We start from the raw sequence: 23,139 nt of genomic DNA, 5'->3' as shown, positions 1-23,139 counted from the left end.
AAGACAGGAAGAATGGGAGGTCAGGGCAACTGTTTGTTGTATATCTGAGTCACTCCAATAGTATGTCTCCCTTAGTCAACTCGGGCTGCTGTAACAAAGTACACAGACTAGGTGGCTTATAAACAACAAAAATGTATTTCTTACACTTCTGGAGCCTAGAAGCCTCAGATCAGGGTGCCAGCATGGTTGGGTTTTGGCGAGAGTGCTCTTCTGAGTTGCAGACTGCTGACCAGTGTCTTGTACATTCACTTGGCAGAAAGAGGGCTAGCTAGCTCTTAGGGCTCATCTTATAAGGACGCTAATCCCATTCAGAAGCTCCACCCCCCTAACCTAATTACCTCCCTAAGGCCTACCCCACCATCACATTGAAGGGTAGGGTTTCAATACATGAATTTTGAAGGGATACAAACATTCAGTCTAAAACAGGGTCCATTCAACGAGAAACTAAACTCTTCAAAAGTTTGAAATTACACCTTAGTATCATTCTTTGTCCTCAATGATTTGACAAAGAATATCTCATACCGTAAGTCATTAACAAAACACTTTCACATACACTATTTCATTTTAATTATGACAAGGTTTTAATTACTGGCCCAAAAGTTCATTTGGGGTTTTCAGTAACATCTTATAGAAAACCCGAACGAACTTTTTGGTCAATCCAATACGTAGTTTTCTCATCCAATAAATGGTTATTGGACATCTTCTCTGTGGCAAGTACTCCACTAGGTTTGGGGATCCCATGAGAACAAGACAGGTTGTTTGGAGAGAGAGTGCAGGAGACAGACTAGCAAACATGCAAATAAAACATCAAATCGCAGGCACTACAATATGAGCAAGTGCAGGGTATTATGGGAGCACATAGGAGGGACAGCCAAGCAGTGCTGAGGGATCAAGGAAGGCTTTTTAGAGGAGGTGCACTTAAGCAGTAGCCTAAACAACAAAAACAATAACTTAGTCAAAACTGATTGGAGGCTCAAAGAGTTAAAGGAAGAGAGTTTTTATGGCATCTTGAGCAAGTCATCTGATCCATCTCAGCCTCACTTTTCTAAGCTTTAAAATGGAGATAGTATTTTCTTCGCAGAGCTGTGGTTAGAATTAATGAAATGAAGTCAGAGAAAATTGCTTTAAAAACTGTAAAGCCCTATGTGGAGGTAACAGGCAAATACTGGCAAAAGGTATTGCCCATTGTCCCTTGAACTGCGTTAGGAAACAAATGATATTCAGTAAAAGTGGAGAAGCAACGTAGCATTTTCCATTTATTATAAAAGCCTGAAATGAAATTTTAGTTAACTATTCTAGCCTGAAATATGCACTTCATTGCTGTCAGCATAAAATAATAATTTTACTCAATCATAACAACAAAGATTTACTAACAGTGAAAAGCAAGACAGGGCCACTGGCTGAGAGACAGAAAATATAAGTTTTCAAACTTGCAAGTGAAACAAAAGCTAGCAGAGCACTGAATACAGTACAACCTGATAATGCTTTAATGCTTAACGAAAAGATGAAACAGAGGGACCCTGGCTCACTCATCTCTAAACCTATGTCCCTGTCCCATTGCCAAATAAAATGCATTTGATAAAAGATGTATACCACATGTTTGTTGACTTGAAATTAATTACTTTCTGGAAGCTTGATGTCCTCCACACACATATGTGGAAATACCTAGCACCTAGATGATGATCCCTTACAGGAAGCTTTCCTGACGCCCACTCACTGCTAGTGCACATGCTCTCTTTCCTCTTAGTCCTCTCCCCCCTCCGCCAATGTGCTTCAATCATAGTACTTAGCCTATAAAAACACTCTCTTGAGTAAGCTCTCTCCACCCATTTCTCTGAGCTTCTCAACAACTGTAACTGGCTGGATTTTGTTCCCACGGATCTTAACACAGTGCTTGGAATGTTGTAGACACTTATTTAAACATTTACTGAGCTACACTCACCCAAAATAGAACTAAGATTGGGGTCTTAAGGAATGGCTCTTTGACTTCAGAGATAAAGGGAGACCTTCTCCTCCTAACCCCCAACTGGAATGGATACTTTACTGATGAAATTTCTAAGACCGTTGATACACAACAGTCTTAGAAGACAATGCAATATCTTGAACATAGTAGGTATTAAATAAATATTTGATGAAGATAAAGTGAGAAACAATGCTTAGTAGTTAGAACTCTTGCAAGAGCCTGGGAAAACAATTTAACTGCAATCTGGACATTCTTTCACAATTAAGTAAAGATATTATTGTCCTTAGAAACTTTTTCAACAAGAGTTGCAATGAAAATGGTTTCTCAATGAAAAAGAAATGTTATTTAGCCAGAAGACACTGTTCCATAGCAATACCAGTGTGGTCTTTTTGCTGGATTACTTAGTAACAGTTTCTCAATGTAGTAAAACATACTTGGTAGGAAATTATTTGAGTTCAGATCATATAATCATCAAAGATACTTCTTGCTCTAAGAAGTAAGTATCAGCCTTACCCTACATCACTTGAAAAACAGGAAACACAGGAGCCAAATATTTCAACCCAGTCTCTGTACTTGGTTTATTTTTAGCCCAGAGCCACATCTAAGTCACACTGCACTATGGAGTTGGTCAGAATTGCAGGATTAAACAAGGTAAGTGTGAGGCCACAGATCAGCTTTCTCAGTCCTTCATCTCTTTAGTGTCCACTGCCCTTGGTAATATGTGCAGTAAGACCAAAGAGTGACCAGCATTAACTATACACACAGCTTCGTCGCTGATAGGTAGCGCCCCTGAGATGTGAAGTCTGAAAAAAAAATGTTCCCAAGATAGTTTTTCCCTCCCAAAACCCTATTACTTACAGCCAGGATTTGATTACTATCGTTACTCTTTTAAGGACTGATTATCTTCACTTCAAGCTACAGCAGATAATTCTGGTTCATAAAAGTAAACACCATCTTCCATTGACTAATGGGGTAAGAAACTGATAGTGCCCTTTGCGGCATCTCAGAACTTGAAGGAGAGAATGCCTGCACCCAGCGGTGGTTCCCAGAGAGCAACATTACCTTCTTCCACCAACAGTAATCAATAACCTAACACCCTGGCACACTTCTATCAGAAAGGGATCATCAAGGACTTAAAAGCAGAACCAAAAGCAATAGGAAGAGACAAGAATGCAACATAACTAAAGACACAGTCCTACAGAAACCCAATTAACATACATTAGCCATGTTCACAGTCAAAAGTTAAGGTCTTTCATGCTTCCATAGCTTTTTAAAATGTCTAAAATTTCCTATTTTTAGGGACCCAGACGCTTATTCCTAATAATTAGATTTTATTATTATGCAAGTATCCCTTCCTGCTTATTGTGACAGCTTTTTATAAACCTAGAAAACATGTTGGCACCACTGACTGAAGTGTTTTAAAACAAATCCTCTTCAGGTGTTGAGTGGCCTGTCTACATTATTTGCTGGTTGATTCCTAAATTACTTATAGACAGTACCTAAATCTTTCACAAATGCTTCCATGAGGTCACTTTTAATTGTGAAATTTGTTTCATGGCTTCTTCCAGGGAAAAGTTTTTTCCCCACTTTCCTATTAAAACATATTTTTGTTCAGTTCAGTGTTCTCCATTGGGGGTGAATATGCCCTCCAGGAGGTGACAGGCAATGTCTGGAGATATTTTTAGTTGTCCTAACTGGTGGTGAAGATGGACACCATTAGCACCTACAAGAGGCTCAGATGCTGCTGAATACCCTACGATGCACAGGACTGCACCATCTCCCACACTCTTATGCCCCCCCCACACAAGATAAAGAATTATCCCCCCCACAAAAATTGATAGTTACAGAGAAACTCTTAGCCCAGCGATTCTCAGTGGGGGCAGTACTGCCCCCTTGTGGGAACTCTGGAAATCTGCGGGGTGCTCTTTTGTTACGGTTATCACCATGTCCCTCAATCCACAGAAAACCACATACTTGAAGAATTACAGCTCTAAATTTCATTCTTCATTCATGCAGAAGAAAAATTCATATATAATTATCTAAGCCTATGACCTAAATCTGTTTTACTACATGTAAATGAAATACTTATTTCTGCATGGCTTTAAATTATATTTTGTTTGCCAGAAGTATAACTACCATGTAAATTAAGGGAAGTAGTTTCCTTTACTTTGTAAGAAACTTTACAGAGGGTTGTTTACCATTTTGGAAAACAACTTTATCTTGTAAGATACTTTATTTTGTAAGAAAACTTTATTTTGTAAGAAACTTTACAGAGGGTTGTTTACCATTTTGGAAAACAACTTTATTTCATAAGATACTTTATTTTGTAAGAAACTTTACAGAGGGTTGTTTACCATTTTGGAAAATTAGGTCACTTGACAGAAACACCATTAGTGACACTAGAGTGTCCAGTACCAATTACCTGTTTTCAGTTGTTACATGAAATGACCCTAGGAAAAGTGCAAGCCCTTCACACCTTTAGTTCAACTTACTGTGTAGTCCTGTCCTGTGGTCATCTCCAACTTAGACAATCCAAAAACTTACTTATTAAGCCATACATTATTTCAGTATACATTATTTTTTCTTTTGTTTAATATTATTGTTAGGATACTATGCACATATACACACACATAATTATGTCTGTGGATGGATTATATTATCTGTGACTTTCATTTCAGGATAGTCAGGGAGTTTTAGGGAATACTTGACATGAAGAAGAGAGCCTTGGGTGTATTAGGATTATAAACCATTTCTCTTGCTCATCATAGCCTTTTGGGAATCTTGATTCTGTTTCCAAGATAATTACCAACTCATACAGCATCTTGCTCTCTGCAAATATGACTAAGATGCCATTGATATTTTCACCCAAATAACTGATAAAGATGTTTATTACAGAGCCAATGACTAATGTTAGGTAGTAGAATTCATTTCACTGCACTTGCACCATGGAATTTCCTATCTACCTTTTAAATTACTTTTTATACAACTAAGTACCAAAGATGGCCCTTGAAAGTTTCCACAAAACAAGAGCCAATTACCCATTGCCGGGAAGCCACCCTTTGCTGACCCCTCCTCCCACTACTGGGAGGATATTTCCAGTAAAGAAAAATAAGAAAGTAAGAAAAATAAATAAAAATCAGATGGCAGATGGACAGGAAGCAAGCAAAGCAAAGGAACACACGATCTCGAGGAGAACAGATACACATATCTGGATAGCACAAGTGTTTTGACAGATTTTTTCTTTCCAAAAAGTCTCAATGAGTCCACACGGAGCAATACATCAATAAATATTCTATATCATCAATAAGCCCAAAACCATTCCTAGAAACCTGGATTCTTTGAAGCATCTCGGATAAGGAGTGTTTGAGAATTAAATATCTTCAAACAGAAATAGACCCATGGTATCATACATTTTTAAATTATATTTTCAAATGATAAGTGGACTTCCTTTATTACACAATTTAGTTTATATAAACTCCAATAGACTTTAATTCATACTGTCTTTCAAATACTTCTTAAGTGTTTAAGGCAAAGTTTAAATTCTGAGTGGTAGGAAGACAATTTCTATTACAGGATACATTAACAAAAACCCTCTAATTAGGTTACAAAGTATGTGTGTGTGTACCTTAGCTTGGGGTAGAAGTAAGAGAACTGGGCTTCCCTGCTGGCACAGTGGTTAAGAATCCGCCTGCCAATGCAGGGGACATGGGTTCGAGCCCTGGTCTGGGAAGATCCCACATGCCGCAGAGCAACTAAGCCGGTGTGCCACAGCTACTGAGCCTGTGCTCTAGAGCTCATAAGCCACAACTACTGAGCCCATGAGCCACAACTACTGAAGCCTGTGCACCTAGGGCCCGTGCTCTGCAACAAGAGAAGCCACCGCAATGAGAAGCCCCACGCACCGCAACGAAGAATAGCCCCTGCTCGCCACAACTAGAGAAAGCCCACGTGCAGCAGTGAACAGCCAACACACCAAAAATAAATAAATTAAATAAATTTTTTTTAAAAAGTGAGAGAACTACTTAAATTCTACTTTAAAATATACACAATAATATCAGCCTAAAAAATAGTCTATACCTAAATATAACCCCGTTGTTTTAAAATGTATAATTCTAATTGACTGAAACATCTAGAGATTTTCTAAATGAGTTTGCATGCTGACACTGTCTAGATAAATGTGCCAAAGAAAAATTGCCTTTATCTTAATACCTATATTTGAGGTTTATTCTACTTGTTCCTTGTAACCCTAAGGAAACAATTTACCAAAATTATAGGGAAGTGTTGAAATTATAGCATTAAAGTTTCTTTCCCCCTAAAATTACAGGTAAGAAAACTACAGCCTACAGAAATGAAAATCACTAGCTGTCTCTGGTTTTAAGCCCAATTTTGGTTTCCTGTAAATCTTTACACAAGTCACACCTCGAAAACAAGAGACCCATAAACCACCAGAGATCTGTGACATTTCATGGAACCACAAGAGACTAATACTTTCATCTGAACCAAAGAACTATCAATCAACACCTATCCTTTAATCCCTCGCTATTTAAGGATCTGAAGACCAGTAACATCAGCATCACGTGAGACTTAATTACAAAGGCAGAATCTCAGGCCCCTTCCCAGAGCTGTTGAATGAGAAACTGCAGTTAATAAGACTCCCCAAGTGATTCAAATGCAATTTAGAGTTTGAGAAGCCCCGGGTTTATTTAACTTCTAGAGCACAGTGCGACAGAGGGGACCTTAACACAGCTAAATCCAGTACAAGAGTGGTTTCTAATATGATGGGGTAGTGGAGGAGGGGTGTAAAATCCGTAGAAAGAAAACTGAGACTATGCTGCAGATGAAAAATAGACAGGAGAATAACTCCGAAATGTGGCCTCTGTCAGGGGGCATCTGTGATTCAGGAAATGACTCCGAAAATAGGGTCAGAGTTATTTCAATGAGCAGAATTAGAACCAAGAATGGAGTAGAAATATGGGAAGACTGTATGGATATCCTGGCACAGCATTAGAAGTCATGACGTGTTTTGTGAATGAAGTCAGAATCAGTAAGTAATGACAATGAGAGCTAAAGTTTACTGCATGACTGTACTCTAGGACGCAAGGAGCTAAATCTATTACGTGAGCGAGCTCACTTGCGCCTCTCAACAACCTCACAGGGTTTTCAACAGTTGAAGAGGCCGAGGCTTTGGAAGTATCTTACATGATAGCGTCAGGCTGGTAAGAAAAGAACCTGGCTTTGGTTATGACGTATGTGACTTCATATATCTTCCCCCATCTGAGCTGACTGACTGACAGATGAAATTGCCCTGGGAGAAATAAAATCTGGACTAGTATTTGTCCAAACTGAAAAGCTCTAACATAGTCAAATCAGCCTCTAGGGCTTCCCTGGTGGCGCAGTGGTTGAGAGTCCGCCTGCCGATGCAGGGGACACGGGTTCGTGCCCCGGTCTGGGAGGATCCCACATGCCGCGGAGCGGCTGGGCCCGCGCTTCCGGAGCCTGTGCTCCGCAACGGGAGAGGCCACAACAGTGAGAGGCAAAAAAAAAAAAAAAAAATCAGCCTCTAAATTGCGAACAGGCACTGACATATAAGCTTAATGTCGACCTGGGAAAACAGGCACAGCAATGTCTAGTGACATTCCTCTCCAGCCTATACAGGCTGTTAGAACACCTACAAAGAGCATCCACCCAAACCTCTAGATCTACAGCTCCACTAGATATGAAAAGCAATGCCTTCATCATTTATGAGGGCTGAACAATAGACAATGAAAGGAGGAACAGAAAAGCTCCCGGGAAATAAGGCTTCCAGCCTGATGGAATATGAAACCTGTCAATAACCCCTACCCATAGGAGATGCTCCCACTGTGAAGGACCTCCACTCCGAAAGACCCTTCCGGGGACGTCAGTGTCTTTCCCTGAGCCTGACATAGCTGGTCCCCCCAGCATTCCTGTCTTATTATCATCCTTTCTGGGCAATTCACGGCAGTGTTTCATTTAAACCCAGGGCCTTTAAGAAACAGCTCTTCTGGGCTTCCCTGGTGGCACAGTGGTTGAGAGTCCGCCTGCCGATGCAGGGGACACGGGTTCGTGGGTCCGGGAAGATCCCACATGCCGCGGAGCGGCTGGGCCCGTGAGCCATGGCCGCTGAGCCTGCGCGTCCGCAGCCTGTGCTCTGCAACGGGAGGGGCCACAACAGTGAGAGGCCCGCATACCGCAAAAAAAAAAAAAAAAAAAAGAAACAGCTCTTCTAAGAAACTTATACAGTCTTCTAGAGTTGCTTGGGGTGTTAAACTGGGTAATAGCACATTTTGAGTCCTCTGCCTGATCATACATGAACACTTTATATTTTTTATAAAATGCAGATAGCATCTAACCATCTCATTTCCACTTGTCCCATTGTTCCAACTTACAAACATCTAGTTTTCCTCATTTCACTCATCACTTAAGATGTTTACAATGGATTTAAGGAGAATGGCAAATAAGACACAGGGGGATCTAATCTCAGTTTTGTCACTAATAAGCTTCACGTCATTGGAAAATCACAGTATTTCTGAACCGCTAGATTTTTAAAAACATTTTTTGTCATTACCGTTTTGTTCATCAAAGGGGATGAAGAAGGATATCTCCTAAAATCCTTTCTAGGCATGAGGTTCTATAATGTGTTAATACCAGAACTAACGTTGTAAAGAATCTCTACAACTTTTCAAACCTTTCACTGTTATACATTTGCTAGCACTCTTACTTAGCACTTTACGCTCATCATTTTTTATTCCACAAACACGTATGGAGAGAGTATTCCTGTACGCAAAGCCTTAGGGGAGAAAGTAGCATCATCCCAATTTTATTTAAATTAGAAACTAAAGCTCAGAGAGGTAAAGCAATTTGTTTAAAATCACGCAGCCAGGGACTTCCCTGGTGGTGCAATGGTTAAGAATCCACCTGCCATTGCAGGGGGCACGGGTTTGAGCACTGGTCCAGGAAGATCCCACATGCCGCGGAGCAACTAACTACTGAGCCTGCACTCTAGAGCCCACGAGCCACAACTACTGAGCCCATGTGCCACAACTACTGAGCCCACGTGCCACAACTACTGAGGCCCGCCGGCCTAGAGCCTGTGCTCCACCACAACAGAAGCCACCACAATGAGAAGCCCGTGCACTGCAACGAAGAATAGCCCCTGCTCGCCGCAACTAGAGAAAGCCAACACGCAGCAACAAAGACCCAATGGCGCCAAAAATAAATAAAATTAAAAAGAGGATATAAAGATTACATTAACAGTCATATTAATAAAAAAAAAAAACACAGCCATATGTGCAGGAAGAGTCAGAGGTCAACCTCAGGTCTGTGGCGCCACAGCCCATTGTTTTAATCTTCATGACAGTTTCAGGTCATTTTTCTATTAGACTGGGCTAAAATCTCTCAGATTACTCCTCTGACTCTCCAAAATCAGTTTCACTTTTTGGCTTCAACCTCATGATTGATTATATGTGATATGAATGAATTCTGGTCGAAATAAATGTTTGCAAAGTTACCTTTCAGTAAATCTAGTTCAATACCATAACAATGATCAAAAAAAGGACAGAAAACTCTCCCAGAAGTTGCCATCCTATAAAAAGAAAGCTCCACTCAGTAGTTCCAATACCATATATGTCCAAATCTTCCCACTGGCCTTTTAAAAAAATGTAACTGAGAGATTTGGAATTTGTTATTTTCCCAAGTGGGAACAAGTTCCCCAGAATCTTTAAAGTATCAAAAATGTATTTTGATGAAAAACAAAACAAAACAAACCACTGTGATTCTTGATGATGGACTTTAGCTATTTAAGAGCAGTATATACGAACAATTTTATCCTTACTTTCAATATCACATTGTAGGAATTCAAAAGTTTTATCCAACTTAAAAAAAATCAAGCCAAAACACAATATGGACTTGATAAATCTGAAAAGTAAAAGGGCATGTAAACATTACTTCAAAAAAGAGCATTCTCATGAATGCAACTCAAGTGTAAAAAAGAAATAACTTTCCGCATGTTTCTGCTATAGTTGTATGTTTGAATTGTCTTTAATGTAGAAAATTGATTTTGTAAATGCCACTCACATGCCTTTTATTTTTAATTGAAAAGGCTAGAGATCATTTATCTGATACAGAAAGTTTATGCATAGTCACAAACTAAAAACTTCACACTGAAAATTAGCAACATTTTTGACCTACCACTCTCACTGTTTGGAATTTATCCCATATATAAATTAAAGACATATGAGAAAATGTGTACAAGAATGTTAGCTGCAGTGTGGTTTATGCTTACAAGAAACAAAACAAACAACTATCACTATTAATAAGCTGAAGTACATGGATACAATAGCACAGTACATGGTTATTAGACCAATACGGACTGATCTGGAAAGGAGCTATAGTTAAGGGAAAAAAAAAAAAAAAGCAGGTTGTTGAGGACTGTTACGGGATGATTCTACTTCAGGTAGAAAAACAAACTAGAAACATCAAGAAGCATTTTAACATGGTGAATAAGGGTGCAGAGCCACACAAAAGAAACTTCTTAAAAAATTGCTATAGGGACTTCCCTGGTGGTCCAGTGGGTAAGACTCCACGCTCCCAATGCAGGGGGCCCAGGTTCGATCCCTGGTCAGGGAACTAGACCCTGCATGCATACCACAACTAAAAGCCTGCATGCCGCAATGAATATCCCGCGTGCTGCAACTAAGACCCAGCGCAGCCAAAATAAATAATAAAATTAATACAGAAATATTTTTTTAAAAATTGCTCTAATATCAAGAAGCTCAGTGGGTCCAAGGCCTGTCTCATCCTGTGTGGACATCCCTGGTAATGCCCTGGAGAGGCTAGATAACCAGATGATTTCAAGGCAGTATGTTTCCAGCCCTGCTTCCACACTTCAGAAATTTGTCTTGCCTTGATAACAAACCAGAAGAAAACAAAATGTATTGCTACTTATCTCTTGCTTCACCGTGTCTACTAGTGACTAGATTTCCTCCTTTTTTTTAGCCCTACAGACAACAGAAAGCATACCCTACATTTGATCTACTCTTGATCCTTTCTTGCAGTCATCGACTGTTTAACATTTTTTTTCCTATCCTAGGAAAAATATAAATGACTGCCCCAAAGAGCAGTTTTGTATACTGACAGCTTCAAATAAACATATTTGAGTTTCGAAACACTTTTTACAAAGGCAGCTTATTGTCAAACAGGGTATCAAATTGTGCAGTGTTAAATATTCTCTATTTCCCCTATTGCTTGTTTATCTAAGTACAATATAACATAATAGCTGAGCAAAGAAACCCATGAAAGAGGCCATGTGATCACGCGTGAATTCTTTTTTATGCACAGTACAACTTCATTTTGGCATTGACCCTTGGTTACTGGGACAGACCAAAATAAGAACATTTCTCCTCAGTGTTAAATCACAAATGCTGTCATCAGCAAGACTATTTCACTTCCAGTCCCCTGGGGGCTTTCACATGAGAGGGGTCACAGACTGAATGAAATAGCCTTTTACAGGAAGACTGAATGGCACTTTCCAAGGGAATATTGATTCAAAAACTTACAGTCCATTAAGTACGACCCACAATCTCTCCCTTTGTGGTAGTTCAGACTACACTCATTTCTTTTTACCCTAGAATCGAGAGGCAGTTTATATTTAGGGCATCCCATAAAACATTTGGCTTTTCTCTTAAAAAAGACTTAATGTATGTAAATAATCACATTAACTGGGAAGTATTAAAATGTTTTCTAAAAAGGACCTCAGACTGCAACAGGCCATGTTACGATTTACCTAATTATGTTCTAGAATCACAGAGTTATCAAGGGGATCAAACAACCTATTAGAAGCTATTAGAAGTTTTGTCTCATAGCTCATTTTTTCTTATAATAATTGTCTTTTAGTTCGTTATGCGGGGAGACGGGAGTGCGTAGGAAACCATTCCCTTTACTCTATCTCCTCACACATATATTTTTTTACTACTATTAATTTTCCATTCTTTCTCTCAGTTTTCTTTTCTGTGCCAAATATGAGTCCAGAGGTTTCCTCACAGGGGTTTTAGGAATCTCCCTCAGACCAACATCAATGTAAAAGAGCTCTCTATGCAAAGTGCACTATTGGTTTCTCTTTTGGTTTAGACTAAACACTAAAGAAGAACACTGCACCGTGGCTTTTTAAGCACATTCCCCCAAATCACTACTAATCGGAAAACTATAATACTGTATGTATTCAATGATACACTTTCCAAACACTTGAATCCTCATATTAAGAAAGTTATGTTTTCATTTATATGTGGAAGCTAAAAAAAGATAAAGCAAACGAACGAATATAACAAAACAGAAACAGACACACAGATAGAGAAATCAAATTAGTGGTTACCAGTGGGGAGAGGGAAGCGGGGGCAGATAGGGGTAGGGGATTAAGAGGCACAAACTACCATGTATAAAAGCTACAAGGATATATTGTACAGCACAGGGAATATAGCCAATATTTTACAATCACTTTTAAACAGAGTACAGTCTCTAAAAATATTGAATCACCATGCTGTACTAATATAATACTGTGAATCAATTTTACTTCAATAAAAAAAGAAAGTTATATGTTTGAGAATATATTTTAATATTCAACTAAAGGACATTCCAAACTACTAGTTGTACAATTGCTAAATATTATACTCCTGCTGCCATCTTGTGGTAATTTTTGGAATCTTCTTGCTTGCTGTCTTTTCCTCCCTCCCTCCCTCCCTTCCACTCCCTCACCTTCCTTTTCCCCCTACCTTTTGGAGGGTACCTATATCCAAACCTTAAAGAGTCCCTTTCTTAAGTAGGTAGGGAGACAACCTGCACTATATTCTGAAAGAAGAACGGATTGTTGCCAATTCCTCCTCCTGTAATATATTCCCTCCTTTCTCCTTATATTTTTCTCATTTTTCCACAAAACCATTCTTTTAACAATACTTTTTAAACAAATATCTATCTTTTAGATTAATCTAGTTTCCTACAAGTAAAGGGAATACAGATTATAGGAAAATATATGTGTATCTTATGAAAGACTTTTCCTTCCAAACTTTTTCCAAATTGTACTTTTACAGAGAAAGAAAGAAAGAAAGCATCCTGTATTTCTGGCTACAAGATGCCACACAGCCACAGGTACCGACTCTCAGGGTCCAAGGAGGAGCCCTGGGGACACACTCTGGAAAGAGAGAGCTGCCCAGCAACCCCAGGCTGGATGGTGACCGGAGGCCTGGCAACCCTTTATTACTTCCCGACTGTCCCCTTCACCTATGGGCCCTGCTGTGGCATGGCAAAGGAATTCATAAATCTGGGGGTACACCACACATTTCTCTGATGATATATTAAAGTGAATTAATTCTCAACCAGACTGATTTACCATCAGAGCAAGGGTATATTTTATAAAAACCACCTTTCCCATCTAACTCTATGTCCCCACTCCAATTCCTGTGGAGAAACTTACAGACAGCCATCCAAGGAGTCACCCAAAGACAGGTATAGTGAGAACTCGATTAGCCAGAATCTTCCACAACATGGAGGAGATGAGGATGGAAACAATCTGTTTCATTCCTTGTTGAAAATGACTTTAAAACCATCTTTCCCTCTTTTGTGTTATTTATATCTATGTTATTCACAATCTGTATTTTTCTATATTTTCCTTTAAAATCTATGAACCCGTAAAATGAAGCGTTATTCTAAGCAACAGCAGCCACATGGCGTAGATTTAACGTGACTGTTACATCTTTTCCCTCAGTACATTATAACTCCTTACTGTTAATATAAAATAAATTAACTTGTGTGCCACCTAGAAGCATCCCTGATGCCACCAGTATATGAACATCACACTTTGGGAAATGGGGCTCTGACGTATACATGCTAAGTAGAGTACAGTAAAGCTAACAACCATTATTTATAGACAAGTAGCTTTAAGTGTCACAGCATCAAGATTTTGATATGTTAGAGCCATAGTTCAGATCAGAAGTTCTCAAACATTTTTTCTGCAGTGACTCACGGGATGAATGATGTTCTCACGTGCAACACACTCTTGTGAAAAGACCGACTGTGGGTTCTGTGCAATTTCCTGCCATGTATTTGTCATCCTCCCAGTCGGGGAAGCCAATTGGAATGCAAGTCAAAAACCATCCCTAGGGAGGTGCCTGTGCATGCACTCAACCTTATTTCCTAAGAAGCAAATAATTCATGAAGTTTGATTTTTAACCTATTATTTACTCATTTTAACCTTACAACTAATCAAACACACCACTTTGCGCCATGACACCACAGCTGAAATCTGAAGACATGAAATTTTGTCCTGAATATTTTAGAGTGAACTTATTCTCTGAGAGGAGACTGAATTGAATATGAATTGGTTCTATCCTCTAGAAGGTTTCAGGGTGGGTGTTTTTTTTTTTAATTTGTTTGTTTTTAATACATTCTAGATACGTGCTGTTCTTACCCTGCCTCTGAAAATTAGCACGTGGGAAGAGAAATGTATGGTAAGCTGAGGGTTGTATAGGGTTGGAATTTTTACTATAAACAGACCTGGTTTCTACCCAGGGGTTTACAGCCTAACATATAAAAGAATTTTCTATTTTGAGAATTTTTAGCATATGTAGTGAAGTTCCTTGGTGGTCCTGTGAGACATGAAATTAACATTACCCACACCATGAGGGCAATGAAAGTCATCAAGCAAAATACTGACATTTACTCAAAGGCTTTGGATTTGCTCATCAGGCAATACAGTTGAACAAACAGACCTACAAGTATTTGTAAGAGGCAAATACACAAGTACGTTTACGATTCCCTATAAGGTTTGTCAGTAGCATTTTTGCAGGATTTGAGGTCAAAGTGCTCAAATAAAGACACATCTGAGGATTTAAAACACATTTTGAAGCCCTCTCTAAATTGATCTATAAAGGAGGAACAGTTTGAATTAGCAACAAGTCAGAGAGCATATTTAAGAACTGTACTTGTATAATCTTTATCACAAGTAAAAAAAAAATTCAAATGAAGTCCTAACAAGGTAATTACAGCAGATGTCTTACTGGATTTGCCTTATTAAGGCAAATTCATTTATTAAATAAACACTCAGGTGAAATCAGCATGTTATCCCCTTACACACCAAAGTGCTATCAACATGCTCATCCACGTAATAAAATCAACCCAAATCAACTCCTAGTATCAACATGTTGACTGTTTAGGACTAATTTCCAAGAATATGTCAAATCAACATGCACTAAAAAAAAGGTTAACCACACAGCCAACACATTGGACAGGACAAATTATAGAAAGTATTTTACAACTTTCTAGCTAATATAAACTTTATATTGGTTGAATTTAAAACTCCACTATTTTCTAAGGTAGCATGGGTTTCTATTATATGCCCACATAAAAAAACAATATGAAAATGTTTAAAATAAAAGCAACATAACGTACACTGAAGTCTGCGGTCCACCAACAATGTTTAGGGAGTAGTGCAGAGTAAGGTTAAGAGTTTTTTAAAAGGAAATCTGTTGTTCAGAACAACAATAAAGGGATTAGCCTTTATATAATAAAACAAATCTATTTCAAAGATACACATTTTCTGGAAATATCTATTTTTCATTGAGAAATATTTTAAAGCACTGTATATTTTCAATATGAGCAATTATTTTTAAAACTTTAGGAAATTCAAATTGTACAATATCTAAAAAATCTGAAGACATGAAAGATTTTAAAAGGTTAGAGTACTATTCTGAACAAGACCTCTGTTCTACGTTTGCGGTTGTATGAGTTTTGCAAATGAGAGATCTGGCAGGAGTTCCAGGTGTCAAGCTAGAAGAGAGGAACCAGGGACCCAAAAGAGAGATGCACAACACAGGCAGATCCAAGAACAAAGTAAAAGAAGGTAAAAAAATCATCACTGGGTAAAAGCAGGAGGTAGGAAGTACTTCGATAAAAAGCAACAGAGATTGGTTCTAGCACCCTGCTCTGGGAGACAGTATTGGACTGTGTGTCTTAATACCAAGCACAAGCATTTGACAAGCTGCAGGATGCTGTCGTCTATTTCATGATAATAGCCCAAGAAGTAAATCCTCCTTTCCCCAAGAAACTGATGGGGCCAAACTAGAGGAGTTTCAGAATAGTAACTACCATAAGAAGTATAAAATCATGAACTGAATAAATCAGCAATTTGTGTGCGTGTATACATATATGTACATACTCATATACATACACAATACTCATACACATAAACATACACATACAGCCCCTTTTCTCTTCGGGGATCCTACAGCACAGGACACTAACAAAGCTAGTAGTCATTTTTGACAATTTCCAAGCTTCTGAGCTTTCACTTTTGTGAAACAGGATATGCTATCCCTGGTTTATCTCAGAACTCACAGTAACTTCCAAGAGCTACAAGAATCTGAGATAACACAGGGTCCTGAACTCTGATAAGCAAATGCTCAGTGGCAAATGAAAATAATTATTCCTACTCAGAGCAACCATGAAATCACCTGAAAATCTTATCGAAAGAGAGGGTTTTAATGCACTCTCAGCGTCTCCTACACAGTGTGGGGAAAGGGCACTGGGCAGCAGCCACTTAGCAAGGAAAGAGGAAAAAGATAGAACGTCTTTTGTTTTTTCAGGTCTTTTAGAAATATTTTCATGAGGGTCAGTCAAATCTCTAATGAACACATGATTAAATGAAAACTTGCAACCTACACATGTATCAAGGATTCGGATGGAACGAGAACTCCTGGTGTATTACAAATATATCTGGAAAATGTACTTGATCCCAGAGCCCAAACCAACACCAAAGCAAAGTGGATATGTCTTAAATAATAAGTATAAATAGATAATAACTTGGAGATATCAATTCACCAACGCCGGTACTGATGCAAAATTAAGAAACCTATATTGTCTTTCTGGTCCCATTTCCGATATCTTTTCAAAGGCACTTCAGTAGTGATTTGCTCAGTTTTCTCATCACTAAAACCAGAGTACTATCTACCTCCTGTACCTCTTTGACTGAATGTAGGTGTGAGGTGCTTACGCTCGGAACCTGTCCTCTTCAAATTACACGCAGCAAGACACAAGGATCTTGACAAGCAAGCCTGCCTAAAAATCCTCCCCTCACCTCCTCAGCTTTTCTCCCTTTCAACTCTCATCATAAATATGACTCCTCTGAGTAAACTAAACGAATGTCCTCTCCCAGAAGCTCCTGTTAAAACATTACTGCGTTAATCCAGAAAGGATAACTGGTTAACATATTGGTATGCTGTCAAGTAGTAATAAATTCCTTTGGATGGAAGGATTGGTAGGGATGAAGGAATCAGCAGGAGGGGTCTGTAAGGCAAAAGGCAAAGGGTATAGTGAATGATATCCAAAGGCAGCAACCAAGATCCTTTTCACATCCTTCCTGATTGCACTATTCATCGGCACCACCTATGACATGACACTGAGCTAGAGAAGTTGAGTGAGGAAGGAAGAAGAGGGAATGATTAGGAAATGACAATCCCCAGAGCAGGACAGCCTGGGGAAATTCTGGCCTGGCACAGCACACCCAGGGCGTACGTGCTGGATACAAGGGCTCATTGGTCACTTTTTCATAAGGTCAGTTTCGTGCTGCCTCTAAGACTTCTCAAAAAAAAAAAAATCCTATTCTAATTTAGGGCAGGTTCTTTTCTTCCTATTTGGAAGGATTCACCAGTTAGTAAGATGGAACTGGCCAGATTCCAAGGCTATAGAATATAACTGCTGAGAACTGGGGCTCTAAAGACTGCAAGATTGGGGTTTCAAACATGGCTGCCATTTCCTAGCTGTGAGATCTTAGGTAAGTGAATTAACTTCTTCAAGCCTCAGTGTCCTCACGTGAAAAGTACGTATGTGATCTAGGACCACTGGTAGAAAAACAATGAGCTACTGAAAGTAAAGAGCTTAGCACTGTGTTAACATCACTAAGATTAGCTATCTTTATTATTCTTAGCATCGCTAGTTTAAAGCATTGTGTATTTTCTATGTGAACAATTAATAAGCTGGGCCCAGAATTCCACCGGTACCCGCTCATTTCACTGAAGTTGCTTATATCAAAATTAGGCCAAATCCCTTGATTTAGTCTGAAGGTTAAACCAGCTGAAATGAATCAGAGATGCAAAAGGCAAAGAGTTTTCTGGGGCATCCATTCCAAAGCATCCATGTCCCAGTGGAAGAAGGTACAAGTTCCAAAGGATGAATGTACATCATCAAGAATCAAGGGATTTGTGACGGGAAATGCTCAAGCGGCTTGGAATACAATATATTATTCCTGTAACAGATTAATATTGATTCCAGCCTTTGCCTAAGCTAATTTAAAAAACAACAACGGTATACAGTCTTCTGAGCTAACTGGGTGGTCAAAATAAGGAATTTAGGTGTGTATAAAAAGTTAAGGGGGAGAATTAGGATAGCAGGTAATTCTTGATGTGGAATATATGCATGCAGGGAATCAGAAGTTCACAGAAAACCATGTGAAATACTCAGTTATTTGGCAGAAAGTTATATATATAAGTGTACAGTATCATCGTCATCCAAAACAGCCTACAGTTTTCAGTGATTATCACTTGATCTCTACTGGGCATTTCTAAGGGGTATGAAAATGAGGACTGCAATAAGTCGGATGTTTTCTTTTTAAACATGATCATACTGTACACTTGATACTTATGCTGTGAGCTCAGATCTTCCCTTTCCCTAGTATGATTTTCATCTAAGCATTCCTTAGATACTTAGATCATTCTTAATGGAGATTGTGCATTATACCCTCTGTGGACACATGGAAATCTGGCTAATTGGACTGAGTTGATTACAACAGTCGGTGAATTCTCCCATGTCCTTCCACTGCAATAAAAGCTGAAGATATTTTTACCACCGATTATGTAAATATTTCAGATTGCCATCATTTTCTAAAACAGTGGTTACAGGCAAAAGTTCTTTTATCATTCTGCCCGCCAAACAATTCCTACACTTTCAAAATGTGTTTCTTTTCTTGTTAGTATAAAAACTGGGTGTCCTAGTAAAGTCTGAAACAAACCCATAGCATGAATAGCTATCACTAAATCCTACAGCAATTGCAATTGAACACTAGCTCTGTGATAAAGCAGTCTCCTTCAGCCCCAGTAAGTGCATCAGGATGGCACAACTTTTAACAAAGGATGCACAAGCTGATGGAATGTCTACTCCCCAAATCCAAATATCTGAAAATTAGCAAATACGCTTTTATTTTGAAAGCATCTTGTTTGCTGTTATATGTTGTATCCCAGATATACTTTTTAAATTATTTCTTTTCTTGGCCAAAATAAGGTGTCTCACCAATAATTAAGTTAGTACTGTCTCTTTAAATGCTAGGATGAGTACCTAATTCCAGAGGTTACTATGCCCATATATTATACCTGTCAAAATTCTTTAAACTCTAATGAGTCAGCTTGCTGAAAATACACTCCACGCTTCCATTTGAAAGCATAAAGCTAAGTGCTGAGCGGGGAGAAGTTTACACTCAGTCCCAGCGTAAATCAGCGCACAGAGGAAGTAGAAAAGCACTTCAGCTAGCTGTTGCAGACACAAATACGCGCCCGACCGACCGCTACTGCGCATGATCCACTCTTTTGATGAATGTTCCTACCCCTAACTCGAAAACGTCGGGAGTGTGTGCGCGGGGGCGGGGGAGGGGGCGGGGGAGGAATAAAAAAAAAAGGAAGATGATGTGTACGTTTGAAAGATCAGCCATTTCCTCTCAGTACACACAAAAACGCCTCTCATTCCTAGAGAGATTTCTTATCAAGGAAAATAAAAGTGCCTCTTTGAGAGCTAGCTCCCGAATGAGAGCGGACTCTGGGAGAGACAGTTTCCTCTCCTGTCCTCTCTAGACCCCAGTGAAATCTCCTCTTTGCTACGAGGTGGTGCTGGTTACTCTTTGAGGGGCACAGTCCAGACACAGAGATCTGAAATTTCAAAAATGCGATAAAGCCCCAGCCGGTCAGCCCTAGGAGGCGAACAGCTGCCGGGTGACCGCTGATGAAGTGGCTTCTTCAGGAGGTGGGCAGATTGATTCCAGCTGCTGAGAGCGAGGCAGGGCAGCGGCCGAGGAATGCGTAGCTCAGCTGAGGCAAGACACAGCCGCTTCCCAACCAAGGGCAAGGCCAAATGTTAGCTCTGATTGCAGTCTTGGCCTGAGAGAAGTAAGAATGCCATTGTTCCATTTGATAGGGACTTCCAAGGCAGCCTGGGCCAAAAGGTGCTACGTGCGCGGTGTCATTTTATATGTGGAGCGTCGCTCAGGAAATCTGAAAGCTGTCCCTCAAGACGTTGGTTCAGAGTGGGCCTGCAGTTCCCAAGGTGAATCCTTTCTGCCTGATTCATGTTTTTCTCTCTCAACCCACTCCCAGCTCCTGGCCCTTTTCTAACAGCTCTCAACCCCTACCCAGACTCCTTTGCTCCCCTCTCCCCCACTCCCACATGCAAACACCGTAATCAGTACCCAACTGAAACAGACAAGGAAGGGGTGCAGCGGAAGAGTGGGGGACATCCAGAGCCCTGCAACTGGCCTGGATGGAGACATACAAGAGGACATACTCTTTAGAAGTACTGGCCTCAAAGTCTGAGAGCTTAGGGGGAAGGACTAATGTAGGGGTCCCCTGAGGGCCCCAAACTCAGACGCCAAGTGATCTAACAACAGGGAAGGGGTAAGAGGTAGGTGGGCATGAAGGCACGCCTAATGGAATATTCAATATCCTGAGAAATGCACTTTCGGCCGTGCAATTCCAGAGACTAAAAGCCAGTAATGGGCTCTGGAGTCTGCACTTCCTCTCCCTAATGTCCAGAGGCGCTTTAATGCTGCAGCCAATCGATCAGCCTTCTCCGGTGAAGGCGGCCAGTGGAGAGCAAAAGCTTCCTACTTGTGGCCAAAATCGCCCGGCCTCCTCTGCACACCACGAAAGAGCGACAACAACTTTGAACTGTCAGGACTTGGCCCTCAACGTGCTGGGAGAAGGAAAGGAAGGAGCCTGGAGGCGTCCAGAGAAATAGCTCCCCTCCCTCTTAATCCCAGCTTTTCCAGGGAGACTCAGAAGGAAGACAAACAAGGAGGGGGCATTATCCACCCTGGGACAGGGCTGACCAGTAGCCCCAAACCTGCTTCAGGTGCAAGGTCACCGAACCGCCTCCAAGCCCTGGGCAGCCCAAGATGTGGCGCTTCTGGAAGGGACACAAACTGAGCAAAAGAACATCCAGAAAGTGGGGTTTCTTTACAATCTCCTGCTGACATCGCTTGCTGCCTGGAAAGTGACCCTCAGAGGCTGATTCCTGCCGCGGAGACGCATCCCAGTCCCGCCTCCCTCCCCCCACCCCCTCTGCGCCTTCCCAGCAGGGCTTGGGCTCCGGGCGAGTTCAGTCCCTAAATTGAACCCAACCCTGTCCAGCCTCCCGTCGCCGCTCCGAAATGGCTCCAGCGGCGCACTGAGCATGCCCTGTGGCCTGGGTTTGGGGGTCACCTCCGGGAAATTTTCCGGGCCCCGGGATGGGCCGGGTTCTGTCCCCCGCGGGCGCCCCCCCAGGGGTGCGCGAAGGAAAGACCGCGCGACTGCAGCCGCGTGCGGAGCGGCCAAGTTAGCGAGCGCGACAAAACTTTCCACGCTCCTTCTTCCCACCCCACCTCACCCCGCCACAGGGGCGCGTCTCCCCGAGGAGCTCGCCTTTCCCAGCCCGGCGGAGACAAGCACAGCACGTGATGGGCAGAAATAAAAATAAACACTTCCCATTCCCGGCCCGCGAGGGCCAGCCCCCACTCGGCGCGCTGCGGAGAACTAGGGGCGCCCTGCGTCGAGCAGCCCCCGAGCCGCCGCGGCCCGGAGCCCCCAGCCCCCCCGAGCCGCCGCCAGGACGGCCACCCGGCCCGCCCGCCGCGAGGGGTGGCCCCGCTCCGGCCCTCCGCGTCGAGCCCCGGCGCCTACCTTTCGGATTTGGTGAACTTCCGGAATGCCTGTCGGAGGTCGTGGAAGGACCTGTACGTCTGCGGCTCGGCCGAGATGCCCTGTGCCCGGGTGGTCCGGGGGCCGATGTGGGTCGAGGGCACGGGCAGCACCGACTGGCACTTATGGAGCTTCCTCTTCAGCTCCTGGATTTCTTCCTCCTTCTCTGACAGCCGCTTCTCCAGCTCTTTGATCCTCTCTTCCTTGAGCATGAGAATCTTGGCAAAGTCTTCCTCTAGCTCGCTCATGTTTTCCCTGAGCCCCTCCGCGAAACTTTGTCTCGGGCGGCGGCGGCGGCGGCTGGGACGACAGCCGAGCGAGGCGAGCGCGGAGTGAGCGAGTGAACGGGCGCTAAGTACTCGAGCGCAGCGGTGCTGCTCCTAGTGCGGCGCGAGAAGCCGCTTTCTTCGAGCCGCTTCTGCTGAGGGGACTAAAAGCACCGAGGGGAGGATGAGAAGTCTAAAAGCGAAGGAGAGGAGAGGCAGAGTGCTAATCGCCAGTCTCTCCGGGGAATAGGTGATTATCTTTCATTGAGAAACCAATTAGAGCTGCCCTTCCTCCCCTGAGACCCCCTCCCCCGTCCCCCTTTCCCAATCACTTCGTGAGAACACGGCGCGCGCGCCACCCCACCGAGAGCCTGCTTTCTAGCTGGGAGGGTTAGACCAGTGAGCCTGGTCTCACCTCATCACATAATAATCACTCTTGCACGCTGTATGGTGCCAAAGGAAAGGGGTGGGGTGGAGGTGGAGGGGAGAGCTTTATGCCACTTGATCCTTGAAATAGCAACAATTACCATGTGATCTGGCAGATGACGCAGCGCTTGTAACTGGAGCCTGAAGACTTTGTGGTGTGTGTACGTGCGTTTGTGTGTGTGTGTGTTTGTGTAACATTTCATAAATATTAAACTGCCTTTAGACAATAACCTGCGTGAATTCATCTTTGTTTTCACCTTTTACTTCTGCTCTGGATAAGGGGGTGTGTGTGTGTGTTTCTAACTGGGAAGTTCTGTGGTTGTGACCCCGAGTAATAAGAATGACAGAGCACTCGCTGTTCCAGGTGTTTTCAGCATAAAATTTTAGTGGAAATAGTAAACTAAAATTGTTGGTGGGTAAGTTGGATGAATTACTCATAGGGTAATGAGCCAATGTTTACCGAAAAGAAAAAAAGGTCCATGCA

At 41.6% G+C, this 23,139-nt stretch overlaps 1 protein-coding gene across 1 annotated transcript in view; it reads right to left on the bottom strand.

The window, feature by feature from the left end:
- The window catches only part of PRKG1 (protein kinase cGMP-dependent 1), a 1,186,243-nt gene extending 1,163,823 nt beyond the window's left edge, over positions 1-22,420 (bottom strand). Inside the window, exon 1 of the mRNA XM_065894586.1 lies at positions 21,946-22,420. Within this exon, the coding sequence (XP_065750658.1) occupies positions 21,946-22,211 (266 nt within the window). The 5' untranslated portion in view covers positions 22,212-22,420. The remainder of the gene's footprint in view (positions 1-21,945) is intronic.
- Between the last annotated feature and the right edge of the window lie 719 nt (positions 22,421-23,139).

Source organism: Phocoena phocoena, chromosome 16 (genome assembly GCF_963924675.1).
Source record: "Phocoena phocoena chromosome 16, mPhoPho1.1, whole genome shotgun sequence".
Taxonomy (NCBI): Eukaryota; Metazoa; Chordata; class Mammalia; order Artiodactyla; family Phocoenidae; genus Phocoena; species Phocoena phocoena.
Note: the sequence above shows the minus strand (reverse complement) of the source record. Positions and strands in the feature narration are given on the sequence as shown.